This window comes from Juglans microcarpa x Juglans regia, chromosome 7D, assembly GCF_004785595.1.
Source record: "Juglans microcarpa x Juglans regia isolate MS1-56 chromosome 7D, Jm3101_v1.0, whole genome shotgun sequence".
Taxonomy (NCBI): domain Eukaryota; kingdom Viridiplantae; phylum Streptophyta; class Magnoliopsida; order Fagales; family Juglandaceae; genus Juglans; species Juglans microcarpa x Juglans regia.
In genome coordinates, this window is record NC_054606.1 from 6,259,348 (window position 1) to 6,285,370 (window position 26,023).

The 26,023-nt window shown below is 34.4% G+C and overlaps 2 protein-coding genes across 5 annotated transcripts; both read left to right on the plus strand.

Moving 5' to 3' along the window:
- The first annotated feature begins 397 nt into the window (after positions 1 to 397).
- Positions 398 to 1,547, plus strand: LOC121238966 (uncharacterized protein At5g39865-like). 2 transcript variants are annotated; one of them, XM_041136079.1, is made up of 2 exons: positions 398 to 585; positions 688 to 1,547. In XM_041136079.1, the coding sequence occupies exons 1-2, from the start codon at positions 398 to 400 to the stop codon at positions 1,298 to 1,300; spliced, it is 801 nt and encodes a 266-aa protein (XP_040992013.1). In that variant the 3' UTR covers positions 1,301 to 1,547. The 2 variants fall into 2 exon arrangements, with proteins under 2 accessions (XP_040992013.1, XP_040992012.1); XM_041136078.1 differs by having other exon boundaries at positions 398 to 1,547.
- An 18,940-nt stretch (positions 1,548 to 20,487) lies between these two features.
- On the plus strand, positions 20,488 to 25,709 carry LOC121238898 (inactive receptor-like serine/threonine-protein kinase At2g40270). Of its 3 annotated transcripts, none has more exons than XM_041135984.1 (10): positions 20,488 to 20,638; positions 20,822 to 20,989; positions 21,101 to 21,239; positions 21,724 to 21,795; positions 21,893 to 22,036; positions 22,126 to 22,266; positions 23,035 to 23,609; positions 24,017 to 24,207; positions 24,288 to 24,420; positions 24,779 to 25,709. In XM_041135984.1, the coding sequence occupies exons 2-10, from the start codon at positions 20,863 to 20,865 to the stop codon at positions 25,375 to 25,377; spliced, it is 2,121 nt and encodes a 706-aa protein (XP_040991918.1). In that variant the 5' UTR covers positions 20,488 to 20,638; positions 20,822 to 20,862; the 3' UTR covers positions 25,378 to 25,709. The 3 variants fall into 3 exon arrangements, with proteins under 3 accessions (XP_040991918.1, XP_040991920.1, XP_040991919.1); XM_041135986.1 differs by having other exon boundaries at positions 20,843 to 20,989; XM_041135985.1 differs by having other exon boundaries at positions 20,858 to 20,989.
- The last annotated feature ends 314 nt before the right edge of the window (positions 25,710 to 26,023 follow it).

Below are 26,023 nucleotides of genomic sequence, written 5' to 3' on the forward strand. Positions count from 1 at the left end.
CTCTCTCTCAAACCCCATTAAAGCGAAAACACAAAGCCACCTCCCAAACATCAACTACCTCATTTCCTTAGCCAAAATAGCTAGCCCCCAAGTTCCCAACTCTTTCCCCACAATCTCGCAGCTCAAATAGAAATATAACAAACGAACAATAAAAAAAAAAAAAAAAAAGGGCTAAGCTTTCCGTCCCAGACCCTGCAAAGACAGCCCCGCTTTTCCAGTTCTTCCTCCTCTCATCTCCAAATCCTTCGCTTTAAGCACTCCAAACAAAAGGAAATAGGAAAAAAGAGACAAGAACACAAAACCCATTTTTTTCTGTCAATTTCGTTTCGTTTGTTTTCCTTTTTTTATTCACCCTTGTTGCGGTCTTTCAATCCGAATTCCACGATCCTTACCCTCAATGTGGCGGCAGTGGGGCAAATCAACGGTTCGGATTCACCACACGTCATCTCCGTCCGCCCTCTTCTCTTTTAAGGACGTCCAAGAGCTCTGCACCGACGAGCCATCTCAACCCACCGCTTCCACTCCGAATAAGAAAGCCTCGATTTTCCACCGAGTCCGAGTTGCCAACTCGCTCCTCCGCACCTGGTCAACTCGGTCAGCGACTCACCCACCCACCGAAGAACCCGAAACACACGAACCGGAGTCCAGTCCCAATGTCGTCGCTGCAAACTCGCTCCTCCGCACCTGGTCAACTCGCTCAGCGACTCACCCACCCACCGAAGAACCCGAAACACACGAACCGGAGTCCAGTCCCAATGTCGTCGCTGTCCCGGACCAATCGGGTAAGGACCCCCTCGCCGCAACGCAATCCGCGCCATTGATTTCAATCCCGGGCGCCGAGAAGCGCATTGTGGTGTACTTCACGAGCCTCCGGGTGGTGAGGTCCACGTTCGAGGACTGCAGGTCCGTCCGATCCATTCTCCGAGGGTTTCGGGTCTCAATTGACGAACGGGATCTCTCCATGGACTCGGGGTTCCTAACAGAATTGCAGCAGATCCTGGGAAGTCAAAGCCAAAGCAAGTTGTCCTTGCCGAGGGTTTTCATTGGCGGGAGATACGTCGGTGGGGCGGAGGAGATTCGGCAGCTGCACGAGGCGGGAGAGCTCAAGAAGCTCGTCGAAGGCTTGCCCCCAGCGGAACCGGGCGTGTGCGACTTGTGCGGCGGCTATAGGTTCGTTCTGTGCGACGAGTGTTACGGTAGCCGTAAGTTGTTCACGGAGAAAAGCGGGTTCAAGGGCTGTATGGCGTGCAACGAGAACGGTCTGATCAGGTGCCCTTCTTGTCATTGTGCGCCTCTCTGATCCGTCCGATTAGACTAAAAAACAATTAACCCCCCCAAAAAAAAGAAAAAAAATAAAAAGCAAAACTAAGGTTGTTACCTTTTTTATTCTTAATTTTTGGACAATTTAGTTTTTTAGTTTCACTTTGTTAAGGTTTAGTTGGTTGTGGGAGGATTGGACATAGGATGTGCTACCAAATGTTGCTAGCTTATATATAATATATATATATATATATATATATAATATATTAAATGAGCTAACTTGGTTACTTCTTTTTTTTTTTTCTAATTTTTTTTGAGTTTATTTAATGGACAATGCTAGAAATCCCCGCTGATGTCCCGCTCATTTTTTTTAATGGATTTTTTACATAGTGATTAAAAAATATTGTTTAATAATATTGTAAATTTTTTATTTTTTATAAATATTTAAAAGTGTTAAAAAAATAATATAAAAAAAAGTTTTATGTAAAGAAAAAAAAGGAAGTGAGACATCAGCAGGATCCCTATTATTTTCCTTATTTAAAATTGCTACGTGGAGCAAAATAAGCCTGTAATTGTTAAAGGATGGATCAATTGGGACAACAAATTTGGAGAGAGGAAAAAATTATAGAGAATAGAAAAGTACCAACAATGGTGTTTAAATTTGGGCAATAATGTTGCTGTCACAAAATTATCCCTTTTGTTTCTTTTTTCTTGTTAGATATTTTATATTTATATTTAGGAATTTTTGTAGTGATTAAAATGAATTATGTGCGATGATTTTATTCATTTCAGCCTTTAAAATTTATTTAGAAATTATTGAAAATATTATGCAAAATCTGATAGGTCCAGTCCCTATTGGCAAGTTTAAAATCCTATTTAAGTATAGAAACGCTCTCAACTCATCTCATTATTATAATTTTTTAAAATTTTTATTCAAAATATAATAAACAATTCAATTTTTTCAAATTTTATAATAATAATATTAAAAAATAATATTTTATTTTTTTATTTAAAACTATCTCATCTCACTATCCAAACGAACTATAAAGCTTAATCTACGTACGAGGAAGATTGGATTAACGGTGCTAAAAAATGTTAAGTTTATGACTATTATCTTAAAAGTCTAGGATAATTGACTTAAAAAAAAAAAAAATCTAGGATAATTAGGATTCTAACACAAGATCTTGGAAAAAATTTAGTTTAAAATGAGTATATTTAATCAATTAGCAAATAATAATAATAATAATTTTGAGGCCACATAGTTCAAAGATAGAAAAAAGGTTTAAGCCATGTTAGGGTCCGTTTGGCAATAAAACTGTTATTTAGTATTTTCAAATATTTTCAAATACTTCATTCACAAACATCACTCAAATATGAAATATTTTTAATTTCAAATCTTCAACTTTTTATCTAATCATTACAATTTTCTCAAACTCTCAAACAAATTATACAAAAAATAACACTACTTTTTCAATTTTAGAACAAAAATTATATTAAATTTTTTAACTTTAAAATATTTTTACTCAATTTTTTCTCTTTTATTTCGAACCTAATAAAATATTTTAACTCAAATTATTTTATTATTATTTACAAATATATTGAAATATTCTAAACATCCAAATGGTCCAACTAAAAAGTGAGGATGTCTCAATCATTATCCATTAAAAGAAAAAAAAGAAACAACTGAAAATTTTGAATATCGAAAAGATAGTGCTTTTATCCCATATGGTCCATGGAGGAATAAATTAAGGAAGTATGTAATTTCAGATTATATGTCCTAACCAATATTACTCTATTATTACAAACAAGAAAAACTAAGTAAAATGGCAAACTTACTCATTCTAATGTACAAATACGAAAATCAAGGATTAAAGTTTGTTCGAATTCTTAAAGTTTCAAATAGGAAAAAGATAGACACATGATAAAATAAATTTAATTTACAAGATTTATTATTATTTGTATATATACTTTAAACAATATTAAATGAACAATAATATCAAAAAGGGGTTTCAAGAACTTGATGGAATTTTCTATTCATATGTCTATAATCATTCTCCCTTCATGATCTTTAAATCATAAATCCAAACTTAAATTTGTGACACTTGAAAGTTCAAACATATATATACAACAAATATATATATATATATATATATATATATTGATGTCGTAGCATAATTAGCATAAACGACAAGAACTTGGAGGCCGGAGTTTGAATCAAGTAAATTGGTTGCTACATCGATTATTCAACTACTACATGACCTTAACGTTTGGCCACACGTCAAACAACTTCTATATAGAACTAATGAAATCATGTAAAAGAGGACAACAATGCATTAAAACTATAAAGCAAGCATTCACTCTGATATCGCACAGAAAATTATATTCGACATATATGCAATAATAATGTTGTTGTTGTCGTCGTCATAAACTTTTTTGGTGGCGAATTAATTTTCGACACGTAACTGAGATAATGGTACATTTTCTCATTATGGACAAGAATTTAGGATGTTGACCCTTTTATGGTTATCGAGCTGAAATGGTGAGACAATAACTCGAAGACAAAAACCGAGAAGAACCACCAGATTTTCATCGATTATATGCTGTTTTTAAATAATCAGTGGGGAAACACACCCCACCAGCATTAATGTATGCTTGTCAGCATGAGATTGTATTCGATCGTAGTCACACATACACACATATATGTATATAGCTTATTGGATCGATATTTAAAGCATTTATTGCTATTTAATTATATTATATTCTGTTTAGTAAGCTGGCATGGGGAAGGGAGGAGCTATTATGTTATATATGTATGACTCACATTTCAACATCAAGCTAGGGCCGTTATGTTGGACTGAGATTTTGATTTCAAAAGTTACTCTATAATGTCAAAAGAGGCTAAATGAATAAATCCAAATTAAGGATTAATAAATTAAACAAGCAACATCAAAACGATATTTACTTCTTTGTCCTATAATCAAATCTCACTTCTATAGGTTAAGATCCTTTGGATCAATTAGCAACACCTTAGTTTCTCACTAAGAGAACCAATGATCGAATCCCTCTCTCTTATGTATAAAAAAAAAAAAAAAAAAAAAAAATCTCAATTCTATAAGTGTAATTGGTTTCATCCGGTCCGATTTTGAATATATTTTAGAATCAAATCAGTTTAAGTCAGTTATGAAATTTTGAAAATTGATATAGATCGATTCATCTAAGAAAACCGAAACTTTTGATTTTTTCGGTTCGGTTTTACAAGTGTGATTTGGTTTTAGACATTTTGTTAGGCTAGTTAGTTTTTCTGACGCAAAAGAAAACATTATAAAAAAAAAATGTGTAAAAATACACTTATAAAAAATGTATTTGTCTTTTATATATATATATATATCAAAAGTGTACTCTTATACTTATACCATACTACATATAAGTATAAAACTTAATATATAAGAATAAATAATAACATATTAATAATTTAATGTTAATATTCATGTTTAAGAATAAGTTTATATCAAGGAAGCATAAGTAATAAGTTAAGAAGTCATGTTATATTAAATTTATAATATGTATAATACATAGAGAATATAATATATATAATATAAAAAATAAAATATATATTTTGGTTCGGTACGGTCCAAATCGAATTTCAAAACATAAAAATTGGGATGGAATTGATTTTCAATCTGTTTTGGTTCCTAAGAACCGAAACCAACGAAACAAGTTGTCAACCAGACGCTTTTTTCTTTCACCCCTGCTCACTAGTCCTATCTCATTTTTCATTAACCGTTGCATTTAGTATAGAAATTACATTGTAGTTGACTATCGCACTTATTATCATTTTTTTTTTTAATTTCCTCGTGTTCAAGGAAGATCTTAGTATGATACACACACAAACACACACATGAGGCTCAAACACAAAGTGGCAGAGTAGTGCTATATATATATATATAACTTCCCACAGGTCAATCTGTTTTTCCCCTTCTAATAGAGTCCAATAAAAAGATGCCACGTACGCCATACACGGATTGGCCTGTGGTATGTATTTTAGAGAATTTTTTTTTCTTCTCAGTTTGCGCCCCTCCCCCCCCCCCCCCCCCCGACCTTCATATTCATGGCATTTGCAATAAACTAACCGATGAAAGGTTCCAAACTCAACATTTGCAATAAACTCCACAACTGGATGCCGAGCCTCAACCATGAAGAGGAAAAGCAATTGGAAGTATCATTTAGTTAAGGAGATTAAGGTATCGTTTGGATTCGAAGATGAGTTGAGATGAGTTGAGATAGATTGTGAATAGTAGTGAGATTTGTAAGTTAAAATTGATGAATAATAATGAATAGTAGTGAGATGAGTTGAGATGAGTTGAAATGAGTTGAGATGACTTGCGAATACAAACCGGGCCTAATAAGAACAAATTCCTGATTAGAATTAGGAGCCTATTAAGAATACATTAGGAGCATCCCGAATCCAGATAAGCCAAAAAAAAATAAAATCATTAAAGACAACAAATTTAGGAAGCTGAGAAAAAGAGTTTGAAATTTGGGGCAGAAAATTTACAAGGGGCGTACAAGAAATTAGGGGCGACGTCAAAAAAGATTACTTAGGAGCGATGTCAATGGATTATCCTAAAATATCCACAGAGGAGGTGAAAACTACAAAGGATGGGTCAATTGGTCCCATTTTGGGATGAAGGTTTCAGGGAAGATGGAAAGAAGGAAATGAGAGAGAGAGAGAGAGAGAGAGAGAGAGAGAGAGAGGGGGGGGGGAGGAGGGTTGGGTGCAAGCAGGTGTAGAATTCATTTTTCTGAAATGCTGAAGTAGTAGTTTTTTATTGGTGTATGTTAAACTCTATCTATAGGATGGACCTATCAAGATTACAGAAAAATGATGCCTGCAAGAAGAATGATCCAGCAGATGCAAGCATCATGGCAAGCAGAGTAATATAAATCTATTATAGTGAGTTGTAAATATTTTTTGTCTTATTATTTCATTGTTTTACTCACCTTTGTATTTATAAATAGCAGTAGGTACTTGTACGTAATTGTGTAAGAGTTAAGCAATAATATTCTCCTTCCAGTGACAACTTTTTACGTCGTCTTCTACCTTATGCGCATATTGCTCTACTGTGTCCTCCTTTGGGCTATGCATCTGTGCCATTGTTAATATGGTATCAGAGAAATGACTCAAAATATAGAATCAAATATGCAGTCCAATCCTGCAACCAACCCCCATCATCCCACTAGCCCCTTTTTCGTTCAATCTGGAGAAGGGGCATCTTCTCCACTGGTTCCAGATCTGTTAACCACAGAAAATTATGTAACTTGGGTGAGAACAATGCGTCGAGCCCTTAATATAAAAAACAAACTTGGATTTATTGATGGTAAAATCCTCAAACCAACCAACACTTCTGACCCTCTTTTTGCTCCATGGGAGCGTTGTAATGACATGATCATAGCTTGGATCCAACATTCCGTTGGTTCAGAACATAGATCGAGCATCGCACATGTCGACATTGCTGCCAGTGTTTGGAATGACCTTCCGGAAAGATTTTCCATTCAAAATACTCATCGTATTTTTCAACTTACAAAATCCATTTCCTCCCTCACTCAAGAGACAGATTCAGTAAGCCAATACTACAATAAACTCAAATGCTTCTGGGATGAGCTTGAAATCTATGAGCCCATGCTAGTATGTACTTGTGGTTCTGTCAAAATATTACTAGAATACACCCATCACAGCAAAGTAATGCAGTTTCTTATGGGGCTCGACGATTCATATGACTCTGTTCGTGCCCAAATACTCCTTCATGATACACTTCCAGCTCTTAATCGCGTTCTCTCCCTAGTTCAACAAGAGGAACGGCGTCGGCAACTCCACTTAGTGTCCCCACCTCTTGCGATGGTCACATGGGGACCCGATAATCACCCCCAGATGAACGCTCGTGAGGATCGGTTATTTTGCTCCCATTGCAACATACCTAGTCATTCCTTGGAGCGCTACTTCAAAGCTAATCCTCATCTCCCCATGTGCTCCCACTGTCGCATACCTGGCCACACAAAAGAAAAATGTTACAAACTCAATGGATTTCCATCCTGTCACAAGCAGAGCACTAAAATTAAATCATTTGCTAACCAATCATATCTTGCGCAGGAAGAAGTCTCTCACGGTTCACCTATTACTCAAGAGCAGTACACTCAACTCATTGCCTTGCTAAGTTCATCTCAAAATGATGCCACCACTCTTGCCGCAAATAATGTGCAAGCCAGTTCCTCCCCTGTATCTGGTATTTCATCCTCTAACTCCATACACACACATGGTCATGCCTTCAAAACCTCATGGATTATCGACACCGGAGCTACCGATCACATGATCTGTAGCCCAAATTTTTTCACACACAATGCCACCTCAATTTCCAGAGTAATCAAACTCCCCAATGGAACCACCACGGAAGCCACATACATTGGTGATGTTCATATCTTTGACCAATTGATTCTTCGAAATGTATTATGTGTTCCTCAATTTTCTTTCAATCTCATTTCTGCAAAATCTTTGATAAATAATTTCAATTGTTGTCTAATTTTTCTTTCACATTCATGCTATATCCAGGACCTTTCATCTTGGATGACGATTGGAGTGGGGACGGTGCGCGATGGCTTGTATCACCTTCAGCTTGCAAGACCCAACCTGAATACCTTACAATCTTTCTTTCATACTATGTTTCCCTCAATTTCTGTTAACACCATTACAATCACCAAGTTTGATCCATTTACGTTGTGGCATTATAGACTTGGCCATAATTCAATGACTCAACATATATTGCATGACATTAGCAACGCCAGTTTCAGACTCTTGGCTAATTCCAAAATTTCTTGTGATATTTGTCATTTTGCCAAACAACACAAACTTCATTTCACTCAATCAGAAAACAAAGCTGATCATCCATTTGATATTATTTCCGTTGACATTTGGGGTCCAAATTTGACTCAAGGACACAATGGTGCTAAATATTTTCTTACCATTGTGGATCAATTTACAAGATGCACTTGGGTTTATATGTTAAAGGCCAAATCCGAAGCTAGAACCTCACTTCAAAATTTCTTTTCAATAGTCGAAACCCAATTCAACATTCAAATCAAAATAATTCGCTCCAACAATGGTGCAGAATTTCAAATGCCTGTTTTCTATAACTCCAAAGGAGTCTTACACCAATTAACTTGTGTTGCGACACCACAACAAAATGTCCTTGTTGAGTGCAAGCATAAACACATTCTTAATGTCGCAAGGGCCCTAAAATTTCAATCCTGATTGCCCATAAAATACTGGATTGATTTTGTCACTATGGTAGTTTACTTGATCAATAGAACGCCCACTTCAATCCTCAACTACAAAACTCCTTTTGAACTTCTATACAAAATCAAGCCTTCCTACTCACATTTAAGAGTATTCGGCTGCTTATGTTTTGCCTCTACCCTCACCCATGCCTGCACTAAATTTGAACCAAGAGCAAGAAGATGCTTGTTCCTTGGATACCCATATAGTGTTAAGGGATACAAAATGCTTGACCTTACCACCAACCAAATCTTCATCTCATGTGATGTTACATTTCATGAAAAAAATTTTCCACTCAAAAACACCACAAACCTTACCAAACCACCTTCCCCATCACCCCAGAAATTCATAGACACCAACATTTTTCCTCACAACCTTCTCAGCATGCTCACACACCCTTCATAGACACCACTCCCTCACCACTTGATTTTTCTCATATAGACCACAAAGAGCTACCCACACATTGTGACCCCAACATTTTTCCATCATCACCTTCTCAGTACACTCAATCACCCGTAATAGACACAACTCACTCACCACTTAATCCTATTCATAATGACCACGAAGAATTACCTACACCCTCACATCCTGACCTTGCACCTCAACCTCTACGCAGATCAGCTCGCACAAGAAGGGCCCCTGCTTACCTTCGTGACTTCCATTGCCAACAAGCCACTGCACTTGACACCCACCAGTTAGCATCTAAGGCGTCAGCTCCTGGTTCATCATCCAACAAAGGTTCGGACATATTTTTTCCTATTTCTTCTATAATATCTTATGCTTCACTTTCACCCAAATTTCGAGCATTCACCACCTCAGTTTCTCTTCATACCGAACCTACTACATACACACAAGCCATCAAATACCAAATTTGGCGTGAGGCAATGGAGTAAGAGCTTACTACACTTGAGCTCAATGAGACTTGTACCATTGTTGACTTACCTCCTACCAAGAAATCGATTGATTGTAAATAGATTTACAAATACAAATACAAATTCAAAGCTGACGGGACAATAGAACGAGCTAAGGCTCGCTTGGTTGCAAAGGGGTTCACCCAACGTGAAGGTATTGATTTTCATGACACTTTTTCACCAGTTGCTAAACTAGTTTCTATTCAATGTCTTCTAGCAATTGCTACCATCAAAGGTTGGGACCTCTATCAATTAGATGTTAATAATGCGTTCTTGTATGGTGACCTCGACGAAGAACTTTATATGAAGCCACCTCCTGGCCATTTTGCGGCAAAAACCAACCAAGTTTGTTGTCTTTAGAAAAGTTTTTACAGCTTGCAGCAAGCATCTAGACAATGGAACAACAAGCTCGTCTCTTCTGTAGCCGAATTTGGGTTTGTTCAATCCAAAGCGGATTACAGTCTCTTCACAAAATGCACGCCCACTTCCTTCGTAGCTTTGCTTGTCTATGTCGACGATATCATTCTAATGAGTTCAGACACTATTTCAAGCACTGCTGTGAAACAATTTCTGGAGATAAAATTCAAGATAAAAAATCTCGGCTCACTTAATTACTTCCTTGGCATGGAAGTGGGACGCTCACAAGCTAGAATCCAACTTTGCCAGCCCAAATACGCACTGGATATATTGGCTGAAACGAGCTTATTGGCGTCGAAGTCTTCTCCATTACCAATGGAGCCTAACATCAAACTCAAAAATGGATGAAGGTGCACTCTTCCATGATCCTCCTCTCTACCATAAATTGGTTGGTAAGCTTCTTTATCTAACCAATACACGGCCAGACTTAAGTTACAGTGTCAACCTACTTAGTCAATTTATGGCAACGCCGAGAGTCCCTCATTATGATGCTATCATCAAAGTCCTTAGGTATGTCAAGAGTACACCAGGACAAGACATTTTTTTTCCTACCAATTCGAAGATGGAGCTCGTGGCTTACTCAGATGCTAATTGGGCCAATTGTCCAGATACACGAAGATCTGAATTTTGCGTGTTTATTGGCAACTCCCTTGTCTCTTGGAAGTCGAAGAAACAGAACACTATCTCAAGATTATCTGCCGAGTCCGAATACAGAGCCATGGCAGCAGCTGTATGCGAACTCACCTGGCTCCGTTATTTGCTTAATGATTTACGAGTGTCCATCACGAAACTAGCTACTCTCTATTGTGATAACTTAGCTGCCATGCACATTGCCTCGAACTCCATTTTTCACTAGCGCACGAAGCACATTGAAATCGACTGCCATCTAATCCGAGAGAAAATCTCAACTGGTCAAGTGCTCTCATGTCTTCTCTTCTGCTCAACTGGCTGATTTACTCACAAAACCTCTCTACTCCCCACGTTCAGTAGGCTTTTATCCAAGATGGGAGTCATCAATAGTTACTCTCCATCTTGCGGAGGGATGTTAAGATTACAGAAAAATGATACTTGCAAGAAGAATGATCCACCAAATGCAAGCACCGTGCGCAAGCATCGTGCTCAAGCAGAGGAATATAAATCCGTTATAGTGAGTTGTAAATATTTTTTATCTTATTATTTCATTGTTTTACTCATTTCTTTGTATCTATAAATAGCAATAGGTACTTGTACGTAAGTGTGTAAGAATTGTAAGAATTGAGCAATAATATTCTCCTTCCAGTAATGACTTTTTACGTCGTCTTCTACTTACGCGCATATTGCTCTATTGTGTCCTCTTTTGGGCTCTGCATCTGTGCCATTGTTAATATGCCCAAAGAGGAACTGTATATATATACACGCATGATTCTATGAAGAACGAGGGGACTTCATCTCCCTTGAAGCGTTCTTGAATAGGCATGATGCAAAACTTTATATTAATATTGGTTTGATTATTTTTTGGAGGGCCGGGCAGTATTTGGGTCAAATTTCGATCCTTATTTGAATAAACTGAATGTAATATTTACTTTGGATCGATCGAGCGTCCACTGACAACATTAATTAATACCACAAAAAATTCTAAATAACAATCTTTAATACATATATAGGAACAATTAAGCTTTATTTATTTTCAGAAAATATTTCATCTTATCTCATCTCATTTAATTATTATAATTTTCTTAACTTTTAATATAAAATAAAATAAATAATTTAATTTTTTCAAATCTTAAAATAAAAATAATATTAAAAAATATATTTTAATAATATTTTATTTAACTTTTTAATTTTAGTCTCAACTCATCTTATCTTATCTACGAAAACAAACGAGCCTAAGATTCGAAAAAGCTGTAGAGCATCCATTCTTTCGGCCTGCCAGGTCAGTTTATGATATAATGTCCAGTAAAAATCGATCGATCGATCTCACCTATAAAATCCGAATGCAATCCCGGATTTGGATTCATCCGAGCCACCATTAATGTTAATGCATGCATGGTTGCCCAATTATACTGCATATATATTATCACGTGCAAGTAGTACTGGTTGGAGCCGTATTTTTAAAACCCAGACAACCTTCAGCATTTTAAAGCTTTCGAACATGCAAACTATATATATATATATATATATATATATATATATATATATATATAGCTTGTGCCAAATTGCTAATAAAAATGATTGAGATGCAGGCCATATTGCACGGAAAGAAAAATGTACAGACACAACAATTAAAATATTGCCCCTAGCTGCAAGTACATTGCTCAATTGTTGCACGGGCTGCCGGGCAAAGTACGCACGGAGGAAAAAACGAAGGTTAAAAAATAAGAAAAATGATTTGTATAAATTTTAAATAGATAAATTCTATAAAAATCATCTTAAAAAGGTGGAAACTACCTAAAAAAATTAAAAAAAACTATTCTTTATTATTAAGATCTATTTTTTTTTTTTATAGAAAACTTATATAAAATTTATCTATTTAAAATTTACACGTAGAACTGGGGATGACATGTCATGTGTTGGGCCGGCACTAATACGTACGTACAGGTGAACCATAATTTATAAGAATCTATAGGCTGGATTTTCCCGGCATACATGGGTCTGTCACATGTATTTAAGGAGTAGGCCCAACTGGTGTTAAGGACGCTATGACTTTTGCTAGAACGCCATACGTGAACGTCCCAATTCACGTGCTATTGATAATATTCTATTCTTTAGGCAGGACTAGCTATTAGATTCTGAATTATTGAACCCCTCTTCCCATCCTCCTCTTTTCTGCTGCAAAATCAGAGGCTGTTTGGTATGCGTAGGGTGGGTGCACAATGTTGAAATGGGCTAAGAAAATTAGATGTAAAATCAATTGTGGCAGCCCTCATGTATGTTAATTTGACGGGCCTGGCTGCATGCGCATGTCTATCTACAGCTCCAAGAAACCATATCTGGCCAGACATGATATGTTACTATGTAGTCTAAGATTGACATCGTCAAACAGTCGCATGTGTTCACGATTATGAAAATATCAGACATCAGAAAAAGAGATAGAAGTTACGAGCACATGCTAGAGAAGTCGTGTACATCATGTACGTTGCTGCATGTCTTCCAGACGAAGTCAGATTATAAATTGAGTGGTCGAATACTTTTAGATGGAATAAATAGTTAGAATTGAATTTTTTTAGAAATAACTTTTCACAAAGTGATAAAAAAAAACCGAATACAAAATAAGAAAGAAAGAAAATCTCAAATTTGCATTTAACTCTTTCACGAATACTGGTAATTTTACATTTGAACTTTTCATATATATATATATATATATATGTTGCAATTAAGAGAAATGTAGCTACTATAAAATTTTAAGTGAGACCAAATTCTAGTTTAATATATATATATATATATATATATATATTTATATAAGAAAAATCTATTGAAAATTGTTAACAATTTGCAAGGTAGCTCATAAGATTGGTCATTTAAGAGCATTGGCCAAGGTCAAGTTTGAATTGTGGACAAGATCAAAAACAAAAGTGTCAAAATTTAATAGAGATATACAAATTGGACAAGGTTATATATATATATATATATAAAACTATATATATATAAAACCTTGTCCAATTTGTATATCTCTCTTAAATTTTGACACTTTTGTTTTTGATCTTGTCCACAATTCAAGCACATATGCCCCTTGTACGTAGCGTCCGGTTGAAGGGAAAAAAAATCTATACAGAAATAAAATTTCTTCGTAAAAATATACAATAGTAACAATTCATTAATTAAATAAAAACTTTTTAAAAGTAAATTCTGAACAACACATAATTAAAAACACAATTATTTATATAAATGGGCCAACATATAAAATCACCATTCAGTTGACAAGTTCATGAGAGTTGCATATTTAAAATCACCAAATTTATAAACACAATTTTTTACATAAATATTATCAAGTTTATAAGCAACATAATAATAATAATAATAATAATAATAATAATAATAATAATAATAATGCATGTTGAAGTTACAATCAAATATAATTGTCCAATATATGCATGGCAGCATGCGTATATTGTCGTACGGTATGTAGTAACTAAAGGTCGACGAATCCAAATTTGTTTGTTCAATAAAAGAGTCGGATAGAAATAAGATTAGTGAGTCGTGTAGTATAGGTCAGATTAGATCGACGCTGCAAATGGTGATCTACAGGACAGGATAGAAAAGATAGAAACGTAAATAAGATAGAGATCAAGTAATAATACAATATGAAATAAATAATTTGGTTTCACTTACCAATTACATGCATGCTAGCTAGCTAGCTGCATGATTTAATCGTCATCACATGATATACATAATTATATGTTAGCTAGCTAGCTTTTTCTAATTTAATTTGGACTCTTCTCCATATATATATGCATGATAACATAGCTAGTGTTATTCTTAATAAGACATACTATTCACTGGCTGCAATTTTTATTTTTATTTTTAAAAAAAGTGGCTCTACAGCCACCGTTGCTTTGTTGAGGGCTATCGCTAGTGTATTTCATGTGTTTTTTATTTTTTGTTTTTTTTTGCTTTTTCACTGGCTGCAATTTTTGTTTTCTTTAAAAAAAAGAGTGGCTCTACAACCACTACTGCTTTGTTGAGGGCTCCCGCTAGTGTATTTCATGTGTTTTTTTTTTTTTTTTGCTTTTTTCCACATGCATTTTTTTAACATTTTTCAATATTTTTTTTAAAAATAGACAACATCATTAAAAAATATTTCTTTAATTACCAAATAAAAATAAATATAAAAAAAAATTCCAGAGGGAGGCAGCAAGAAGACTAACATTTTCCAAAAACAATTGTGCCTGCCTAGTATATATATACGTATGAGCTTATGTGACTATGTCATACTGCACGCACGCCAATCCATCTAAAAAAGTCAGGGTCATTTTTTGTCAATACACTAAAAGAGTTCAAAACCTTTAAAAGATGAGAAAATATATTTGTAACTGTGAATTGTGTAACCGTCACGTAATCGTTTTGAAAAAAATGAATAAAACATAGGACCTACATGAAAAAAAATTAATTTTTTAATAGTAGACCTCACTTTTTTTCAAAGCGATTACGCGACGTTTATACACTTCACAATTATATGTAGAATTACTTTTGGAACATACTACACGGCAAAGGATTTTTAATGGCAACTTTTGTAATTATAGTAAGCTATTTATGTTTTTGTAAAACTGAAAACTTAAAAAGGCACAGTTGTAATAATAGTAAGTTACATAGGGTATGTGCGGATTAAAAAGTATTTAAAGAAAATACTATTTATTACTATTTATCTTAGTGTTCATATAAGGATAGAGATTTTTAAGATATATAGGAGATATATATATTCTATGATTAACAGTGGCTATCGATTTGAAACAGTAATTAACTGTAACTTTTGTTCATCTATTTTTCTTCCGTTTTCATTTTTTGTTTTACCAGTTTTGTCGCAGCCCATGTGCACAACTATGCTTTGGTCCTCATTTGCATAATTACGTTATTGTCCTCTAATTCATGTTCTTCTAATATTAATTAGAATATAATAATAATAATAATAATAATAAAATATTAATATCTTAGAAATAATCTCAATTGAAGATTTTTGTTTATTAAACTTTTGTGGAACAAATTAACAACTTATGATTTTTTTTTATATTTCTTATTAGATTTTAAAATAATAATATATTTTGCATATAATATTATTTGAAAAATTAACAATTATATTCATATTATTTTTCATAGTAATTCATAAAAATAAATCATAGTCATTGGACTAATAATATTTTCATTTTACAAAATGTAATTTTTATTTTTAGGTTCCAATCTATGCATCAGCTTATAATTGGTCTTTAATTTATCATATTCACTATTTTATTTTTGGTGATAACGCATTCCATATTAATCTATTTTTTAATGCATTTTTAAAATTATTATTAAAAGAATTAATAAAACTTTTATCATTTGAAAATTATTTAAGTAAGAACATGCTTTTATTTTCTAAGGTCGATATTGTAATTCCAGATTTAAAAAGAATAATAATATTATATTTAACTTAAAAAATGAAAATACTGTCTTTAAATTTAAAGAATAATATTTTATTACTATAGGATATCATTTCAAAAAAATAATAATTGTCTTCATATTATTTCTCATAATAATGAATCACAATAAATCACTTTAAATTAATAATATTTTCATTTGAAAAAAAACATTATACTTTTTAAATTTCAAATTAATACTCTCTTTTTACATTTTATCAAATTATTATCTTATTTTATTTTCATTTATTATTATTGTTGTTGTTGTTATTATTATTATGTAGATGTCTAATTGGTCTTATAACAAGTGGAGTAATGCATATCCTATTATGATTTCAATATAATTAGTTAATTTTAAATATTAGATTTGTTGTGTTCAATAATTTTACATTTTTTGTTTTCTCCATTTTCTTAAAATATATATATATAATAATTTGTAAAATTTTTTACATAGATTTATGATTATCTTTACATTTATCATACGTGTTGTTTTAATTGATATACATCTTAAAATTCATATCTATCATATTAGAAATGCAGTAGCACTTTCAATAAGGAATACGTGCCTTGCACGTAAGCTCTTATTTAATGTGTGTGTATATATATATGGCCAGAGCCTTGAAGGGGGCAATTAGGCAGTACCCCCTCGCCCACCTTGGCCTCGTACGTCCTGGTTCCGGGGAGGCCAGATTCAATGTGCATGCATGCTCAGGAAATCCTGTACGTCTTCGATGTTTGGATTTTGCAACCAGTTATTATACAATTAACGTTTATGTCAAACATCATATGGCATATATATTTGACAATGTCAAGTCGGTTGTAGTCTATGAGAAAGACGAGTTATTTTTCGATTAATATTTTGACAGTCTTTAAAACCGACACGACATGCCTTGAATGTTTATTATAGTGATCTACTTTTCCTACGAGCTATAGCAGCAATATTGGATTGAGCCTATATTTTAGGAGATAGCATTAGTTCATGTTAATGTTCAATAAGCAATGCATGCAAGTCTCACGTATTGTGGGCCATTTCTCGATCTGGAACCTAGCTAGACCCTATCTTGCTAGAATTTGGATGTAAAATCCTAATTTAACCCTTGTAATTAATTCGATAAACAATACAATATGAATATATATATATATATATAATGTGATTCCGTATTAGGAATTAATTAGAAAAAGGTTCCAACTTGTAATTAACAAGAAAGACTAGCTAGCTAGCATGTTCTCAAAGGCTCACGGCCTAAGCTTTAAAGTTTAATAAGATCTTGCACAAGTTAACAAGTATATATATATATGCACAAGTTTGGTGGGTAAGCAGGATTGAATGTCACTAATAGAATAGGTTGCAAGCCATTTTCTATTCAAAGTGGGAGGTTGCCATGTCTTTTCTTTTGCCACACCAAACGAACCCCACTTCAGGTATTGAATCTAACTCCACTAGTACCATAAAACAAAACACCTAGAAAAATTCAGGAGCAAGTAGTACTGATTCATGTAGTCCAGATCACCAGCAGTACCAGACCAACCTAGCTTAAATAGGATATGATCCTGGTCATGGCATGGGTCCGACCACCTAAACCTTCCCACATGCTGTTAAATGTTAGAATACAAATTAATTATTAAGGCCATATTACAGGCCGTGTTTTTCTAATTGTCATTACCATCGAAACATGCATAAACAAATTAGGTCATGTTTTGTATATTGACCATGTTGTAAGTAGGGTGGTTGTCGATTTCTTGGCATTCCTAGCTACCGTCATATATATTCATACCGGCCAATTCCAAATGACTCGTTCTTATCATCATTATCCAATGATGAATGAACTAATTCTTCCATTGGAGCCATATAATATAATATAATATAATATAATATAATATAGCTCTTTGAATATTGCAGAATTAATATTATTAATTAACATTGCTTGAAAACAAAGTTAATTATACCCCAAAGAAAAAGTCGATCCCTTTTATTTTTCAAGGAGCACAATATGTTATATATAGTTGAACTTCTCAAGCCCACCTTAAATTCATTTAAGTTACTAATTAGAAATTTTTAAGATATTCCCTTTGTGGCCGAAATAGAAGCCAAGCATTCATAAATGGGTTTCTATAAATTAAACCAGTAGACTGAGCTTCTTTGCCAGCAGATCAGTGCAAAGCACGCACATGCAAATTAAGCATGTACTACAAGAAGTAGATCAGTCATTGTAACTTGCAAAACATGCTTGTATTCTATATATATATATATAAATATGTGTGTCCTAATCATTATTAGGGAAAGAACAACCAACCAAATTTTTTAATGTTGTTACCCTATTGCTTTCCTAAGAAAAAGCTAAATTGTGATAAGATACCATACAACACCACACCTTGTTCTTAAAAAAACAAAAAACCCACACCTTGCTCCTTATAATTAATATAAATATATATATATATTTATATATTCATTAATTAGTATCACCACGCTAGCTTGTTGATCACATTATCACAGAAAATACATCTAATTTAATTACCCTCTTTTTCTTTCCTTTAACCAGAGGATTATACCCATGATCTCCCACCTTAGTATACTTATCTTCCGCACCAGATCGTCTCTCTCTCTCTCTCTCTCTCTCTCTCTCTTCTTATAACTATCCCATTATCTGCATGAAATATATATATATATATAGAGTAATATTATACTCCATACTCTTATCTTATTTTTATCTCAATTATGTAAGATGTGACATATTAATCACTATTGAATGATAAGGAATCATTCAATAAATGATCATCCAATAGTAATAAATTTATCACATCTTACTATGATAAAAGTAGGATAATAGTATGGTGTATAGAATTTTTTATATATATATATATGTATATATATATACGTGATCCGGCAATATGCATGCCTTTTAAATTAAAGTACTTAATTTACTCCAACTCCATCTTGAATGAAACAATATTAATGTCGATCCACATGGCAGACATCCAAGTCGGTTGTAAGATAAAATTGTTGTTTTCAAATATTATATATGATGATTAATATTAATGGAGCTAGCGAGGACCCATCTTCTCACACTAGACAAATCATGTATTTAATATATACGAATTATGATTTACTATAATCTACATGATAAAATATTTGGTCTGGATCATTGTATTGTATTCTAATTTAGTTACATCATGGAATACATATAATTATATTTACTGTATATATATATATATATGGGACTGACGTCTTACATGTGCAGGCCGCCGGAATTCGATCAACAAATTCAAGGTTTGTTGAATGTGCACCTGCTGGAACCAGAAGTATATCTTGAACTTTGCCATTTGCTCGATCATATATGCATGCATTGTTCAGAATATACGGATCGAGTCAAAAAAAGTGTGTATACAAATAAATAAAAAACTTATATGCGTAGCAGCGCATGCAGTCAGTATGCTCTAATAAAACGTGTATTGACCTCTAAATTATTGAAGTTTAATTTTGATAGCATGCAGTTTGATTTCTGTTTAGGGAAAAAAAAAAAAGGAGGAAGGAAACAGTCATATTAGTAACAGTGCTCAACCCTAGGCAAACGGAATATTATTAGGTAATCTTCAAATACGAATGACTTGCGTGGCGTAGCTAGTAGCCTAGTACTCATATTCTTTCAGATATCTTATGATTGGATGAAAATATATATATAATATCCGTATTATGAAAATACTTGGGCTACATTTGGCGTTTGGAAGTTCAACTGAAGTATTGATTTGATTTAATTTTAAACTAAATCTAATAATTAAACACCCAATTTTTAAATCACTAAATTCATTTCAATTCAAAACTTTTTTACACGTGAGACACACAATTTTTTCAACTCAACAACTCTTTATACACGGGGACCTACAATCATTTTCAACTTATCATAAATACATCTAAATTAATCTTAACATTCAAATAAATCTAAACTCATCTTAGATGGACTTCACAAAATTCACTTCACAATCTCAACTTACTACTATGCATAAAGAACTCAACATCCAAATGAGACTTAATAATTATTAATTGCACGCATATAGAAAACAATTTATAGTCCATACACACACATATATATATATATATATACACATGTATGTATGCATACATGTACGTGATTATCAAACAATAAAATTAAATTTTTATTAGCAGTTTTGCAAACCATTGATGTTTGTAGTTATGATTAAACTCAGAAAATGCGTGCATAATTGATAATGATAAATCTCTTTCCCATCAAAAAAGAACTCTTGATGTAATTGGTATATTACTCTAATCACTAATGCATGAAAAATGCCTTGAATAGAAAAGAAAAGACAATATGGGTTCACGATCACGAAAAAAAGAAAAAGAAAAAAAAAGAATTAAGAAAAGTATGAAAAAAGCAGCTTTGTGCACGTGAGAATTACGTGGCTTAGACAGGACGGCGCTTTTATGCTATATGTATATATGGAGAAGGAGAAGAGTCGGTAGTCTGCACGCCACAAAGACCAAGCAAATCTAACGTTGCTGAATCGCCGCAAACCCGAAACGCCTGACTCAACAAACCGCTTTTTCGGAATCCTTCTTGCTCCCCCGAAACACCGGTTTCATTGTACCTTCATCCGGTCACCGAGTCTTTGATATTTCGGTAAGTTTCGGTCATTTGAAGCTTTTACCACAACAGAAAATAAAAAATAAATAAAAATGAGATACGCGCTTTCTTCCCCTGCTTATATAAAATATTATAGTGCGTGTGTATATATATATATATCTCTATATATATATTTGTAAATGCGTTTTTCTTTTTCTGTAACATATTTGCTTTGACGAGAACAAATAGGAGAAGAACCAGTCTTTAATTTTTCAGAGATTATGAGTTTCTTGGGGACGGACGGACGGATGAGAATCAACCAGTTGAAGCTCCGCATGGCGGTGTTCATGGCGGTGCTATCACTTTTTATTAGGAATCAAAGTCTGTGTTTGTCTCTGAACACCGAAGGTATAAATATACAAGCTCTGCATGTCCGTACAGTTCTCGAGCTCATGATATATTGTTTTTAGATATAGGGTTGCAGGTTGGCTGTATGAAAAAAATGTTGCTTGGACGCAGGTTTAGCGTTGTTGAGGTTCCGGGATAGAGTGACCAGAGACCCGTATGGGGCTTTATCGGATTGGAATGAGAATGATGGAGTGGCCGATCCGTGTGCTTGGTTCGGAGTGGAGTGTTCGGACGGGAAAGTGGTGACCTTGTGAGTGACATCGATCTTATGCAGAATCTCCATTCGTTCTTATAAATGTGTTCTCTGCATCTTCTAAAGCAAGAGATCATTAGGCGCTTCTAAAACTCCAAATGAAATCCAATTCTTTTACTAGTCAGTTATGTTAAACAAATTATGCTTTTGATCAATCTATAAATTATTTGTTCATAATTAAGAATCGTGTTCTTATCGATATGATATCAGATATCAGGGTCTATGCTTTTTTTTTTTTAAATCTTCAAGAACAGTAACTTTTTCGAAAGAGACGCACAAATGATTGCTTGACACTCGACATATGAAATAGTTGAAGTGATATAAAAGCTAATTCTAATGAAATATGACTCTTCTTATTGATAATTGAGAGAAATGCGCGCAAGTCTTGATGTAATACTTGTTTTCTGTATTCGTGCTATTCTTTTTACCCGGAGTCATTTTTTTTTTCCATCTTGTAATTTATGGAATCGTCGACTTGCAGGACTTTGAAGGATCTTTGCCTTGATGGAACATTGGCACCTGAACTCGGGAAGCTGGCTTACATAAAATCTATGTAAGAATATATTTTGTCCCCATAAAGTCAGGTTCACTTCTTTAGTTATATTTATCTGATCTTTCATAAACTGATTAGCTGTGCTTAATTTCTACAGCATTTTACGCAACAATTCTTTTTCTGGTAAAATCCCAAATTACATTGGGGAATTGAAGGATCTGGAGATTTTGGACTTGGGATTCAATAACTTTAGCGGGCCATTTCCATCTGAATTCACCAATAATCTTTCCCTGACTACCCTGTAATATGATCCTTTCACATTGTTATTTTCACTAGTCCTATTTGTATGAGCTTTTACTATGTCCATCATACATGTCATTCTTGCTGCAGTTTACTTGACAACAACGAGTTTCTTGGTACCATCTCTCCTGAACTCTATGAGCTCAAGACCCTTTCGGAATTTCAGGCAGATGATAACCAGCTAACTGGTGCTCCTTTGAGGGAGTCTTGTAACTGTGGATCTTTCATTTGGTAAGAAAGTTCAATTGATGTCATCCTACTAATTTTCTAATCTTTAGATCTGTGATTTTGGACAAATAGGGTAGGGAATGGGAGCAAGGTTCTATCATGCAACGAGTAATAATGAAAAGTATAAACAAGCTTCGAAATACTATTTTGAGAAAGATTAGAAAAAAATGATTTTGAAAATTGAAACTAAATTTTATCTCAATATTTGCTACCTTGACCACAGTTTGGCCATCTTGGAATGGAGTAGGGAAGGGGGGGTGGGGGGGGGGGGGGGGGGGGGGGTGGTTCTTGTCATTCACAATGACTTCAATGGGTTCCAATTGTTACATTGACCAGTCTTTTTGGAGTATGGCCAATGAGATGAACTTTCCTTGGGTTGTTACACCACCAGTTTTTCAAAATCAAAGTATCATGTAAATATCAGGACCAAAATACATGGCCGGGAGATGGAGAATCTTGGTTATAATCGTTCATGATGATATATGATGAGTTTATCTTTTAAAAAAAACTTGTTATGGGTCTCAGAATTAAGATTACTAAAGAAAACTTTAGCAACACTGCTTTAACAGAAGATCAGGAGTTCTATTTATTTAAGCTGGTGGGATTACCATGCTTGCATAACTGCCATCTCACTGTTCTAAAAACAAGTTTTGATCTCTGGCCCTGGAAAAATTTTAAACTTGGGAGTTTTTTTTTTTTTTTTTCCCTTCATACTTGGCATATATTTGCCTATGAATATACTCAATGCTCACAATATTTTTGCCATGTTAGGAACACTGCCAAATTTGGAGATGAAGCTAACCGTAAGCTGCTGCAGGCAGTAGATTTCTCAAATCCATCCAGAGGCAACAATGTGAACAAGAGGAGTTCATTTTCACCATCACCTTCTCCCTCCCCCTCATCACAGGACTATCTGCCTCCATCAGCATCAACATCACCATTTTCATCTATATCAGCTCCATCAGATTCACCATTGTCATCTCCACTAATTTCCCCATCACAAGCTCCCTCCAATATCTTTCTGACTCCTTCCAAGCCACCTATTTTAGCTCCCACTCCTGCTTCAATAATTCCAGCAAATCCGCCAATAATAGCATCTCCACCAGCAAATTCTCACCGGGAGTGGGATCCCACTCCTTCACCAGCTCCAACTCCTAGCCAAGTGGTTAACAAGGATTCTGAGACAAATCTTCATGTAGTTCTTACTTGGGTTGGAATTTCCGGGGCTTGCTCGTTCATTCTGATTTCAGCCATCAGCATTTTTTACTGCAGAAGAAACAAGGTTGTTACTGTGAAACCTTGGGTGACAGGGTTAAGTGGGCAGCTGCAGAAAGCATTTGTAACAGGTCATTCTTCTCTCTCATGAGAACAAAATCTGCATGTTTATAATCCTGATCTAAGGGCCTTTTAGGAAATGGTACTATTATACCAATACAACACCATGACTTAATTGAGAGCAAACATATGTGCTGCTCAGTAGTTCCCCCTTGGAGAATCTGGGCCATGAATTGATTCAGTTAACTGAATAATCCATTCTTTATTTCTAGTTGTTGATAAAGGTTCATGAATAAACTTTTTAAGTTAAAACAACTTATTTAATTCGTTGGTAGGATCAAAGAAGTTTTGAACCTCCTTGCATGCATAGCAGATGTACTAAACTTAATCTTCTAATCCTTCCAATCTGGCATAATTATAAATCATACTTTATTCTCAACCTACAGGATTGTACTGACGTTTGAAAGTTTGAATTCAGGTGTACCAAAGCTCAACCGACCAGAACTTGAAGCAGCTTGTGAAGATTTCAGCAATATCATTGGTTCTGTCTCATATGGGACTGTGTATAAGGGGACTCTTTCAAGTGGGATAGAAATAGCTGTATCATCTAGTGCAGTGATATCTCCTGGAGACTGGTCAAAAAGTTTGAAAGTGCAGTTCAGAAAGAAGGTATAGAAGAATCAAATCTCACCATACTTGGGGCATTCTTTCTGATTGTTTCTAAAGGCCACTTCTATTTGTTTCTTCAGATAGAGACACTATCAAAAGTGAACCACAAAAATTTCGTGAACCTCATTGGATATTGTGAAGAAGAGAAGCCATTCACGAGAATGATGGTTTTTGAGTATGCTCCAAATGGTACACTATTTGAGCATTTACACAGTGAGTACCTTAACTCTTCCCTGCATGTTTAAGAGAAGAAAATTAATAAAAAGATCAATTTGCACTTTACTTTGCATTTTCATGATTAATTGATTGATGAAACCAACTTGTGGAGCTTTCTCCATTGCCCTAGTTAGGGAAAGCAAATTAATAAAAATATCAAGCAGAATGACTTGCATTATATCATGCTGGCAAGTTAGGGAAAAGGCTAAAGATGCAAATACTACTGTTCATGGCATTGAGGCAAATGCTTTGATAGTAGTATATATGTTTTTTTATGATACATTTCTTAAGGATAAATGCAGCTGGATAGACCCTTTTATGGTTTTGAAAATGTTAACGTATGGATGTCTTGCAGTAAAAGAAGCCGAGCACTTGGACTGGGGAATGAGACTCCGAATAGCTATGGGCATGGCATACTGTCTGGAATATATGCACCAATTGACTCCACCTGTAACCCACAAAAACCTGCAATCCTCATCTATATACCTGACTGAAGATTATGCAGCCAAAATATCAGATTTCGGTTTTTGGAATGATATTTCTGCAGCCAAGAATGACTTGGATGCTATGAAGCTTTTGGAGACGCCATCAGTGGAACCAGAAAGCAATGTCTACAGCTTCGGGGTGATCTTGTTCGAAATGATGACGGGAAGGATTCCATACTCTGTGGACGATGGCTCTCTTGCAGACTGGGCATCAGACTATCTAAAAGGTGAGCAGCCCTTAAGAGAAATGGTGGATCCAACGCTAAAATCTTTCCAGGTGGTTGAGCTTGAGGAAGTATTTGGAGTGATAAAAGATTGTGTCCAACCTGATTCAAAGCAAAGACCATCGATGAGAGATATTACAGCTAAGTTGAGAGGGATCACAGCAGTGGGGCCTGATGGAGCAACCCCAAAACTATCTCCACTTTGGTGGGCAGAGCTTGAAATCATGTCTACGGACTCAAGTTGAGGGTTCAGTCTTAAATCTTCAAGGTTTTTGTCTATTCTTCTTCCCCGATTCTGTGTATTTTAGTTGCAGTTAATTGCAAGGTAAATATTGCTCGTGTCTAATGTAAGGCAGAGGACGCTTGCTCCTGCTTGCCAACTTTTTTAATTCTTTTTGGGATTGTTCTGACGTTGTAAAACCTTACCATAAGATAATATATAATTAACTTCAAGATCAATAACTGTCCCCACCCTTCTCCTACAGTTCAGTTCCAAAATTGTCTTGAAAAAATGGAGAAAATGGCATTTAGATGTTTCCACAATCTTGTTTGCGTATAAGAGGAAAATACCTTTTTTTCACCCTACAGCTGGTAAATGTTTTACATTTTACATCTCAACACCAACACATTGTACATCCAACTACTTTTGACATCGAACTTTTATTCAATTCTAGTTTTTCACCTTAGGCCCCGTTTGGATTGAGAAACCATCTCAACTCATCATATCTTATTATTATAATTTTCTCAAATTTCTACATAAAATACAATAAACAATTCAATTTTTTCAAATCTCAAAACAATAATAATATTTTATTTAACTTTTAACTTTTATTTAAAATCATCTCATCTCATCTCATCTCAGTATCCAAACGGGAGCTAAAAGTATCCAAA

Coding starts and splice junctions, on each gene's coding strand:
- LOC121238966 (XM_041136078.1), top strand. CDS start 398: ATGTGGCGGCAGTGGGGCAAATCAACGGTTCGGATTCACCACACGTCA.
- LOC121238898 (XM_041135984.1), top strand. CDS start 20,863: ATGAGTTTCTTGGGGACGGACGGACGGATGAGAATCAACCAGTTGAAG. Junction 22,037..22,125: donor AATCTTTCCCTGACTACCCT/GTAATATGATCC, acceptor TTCTTGCTGCAG/TTTACTTGACAACAACGAGT. Junction 24,421..24,778: donor ACTATTTGAGCATTTACACA/GTGAGTACCTTA, acceptor GATGTCTTGCAG/TAAAAGAAGCCGAGCACTTG.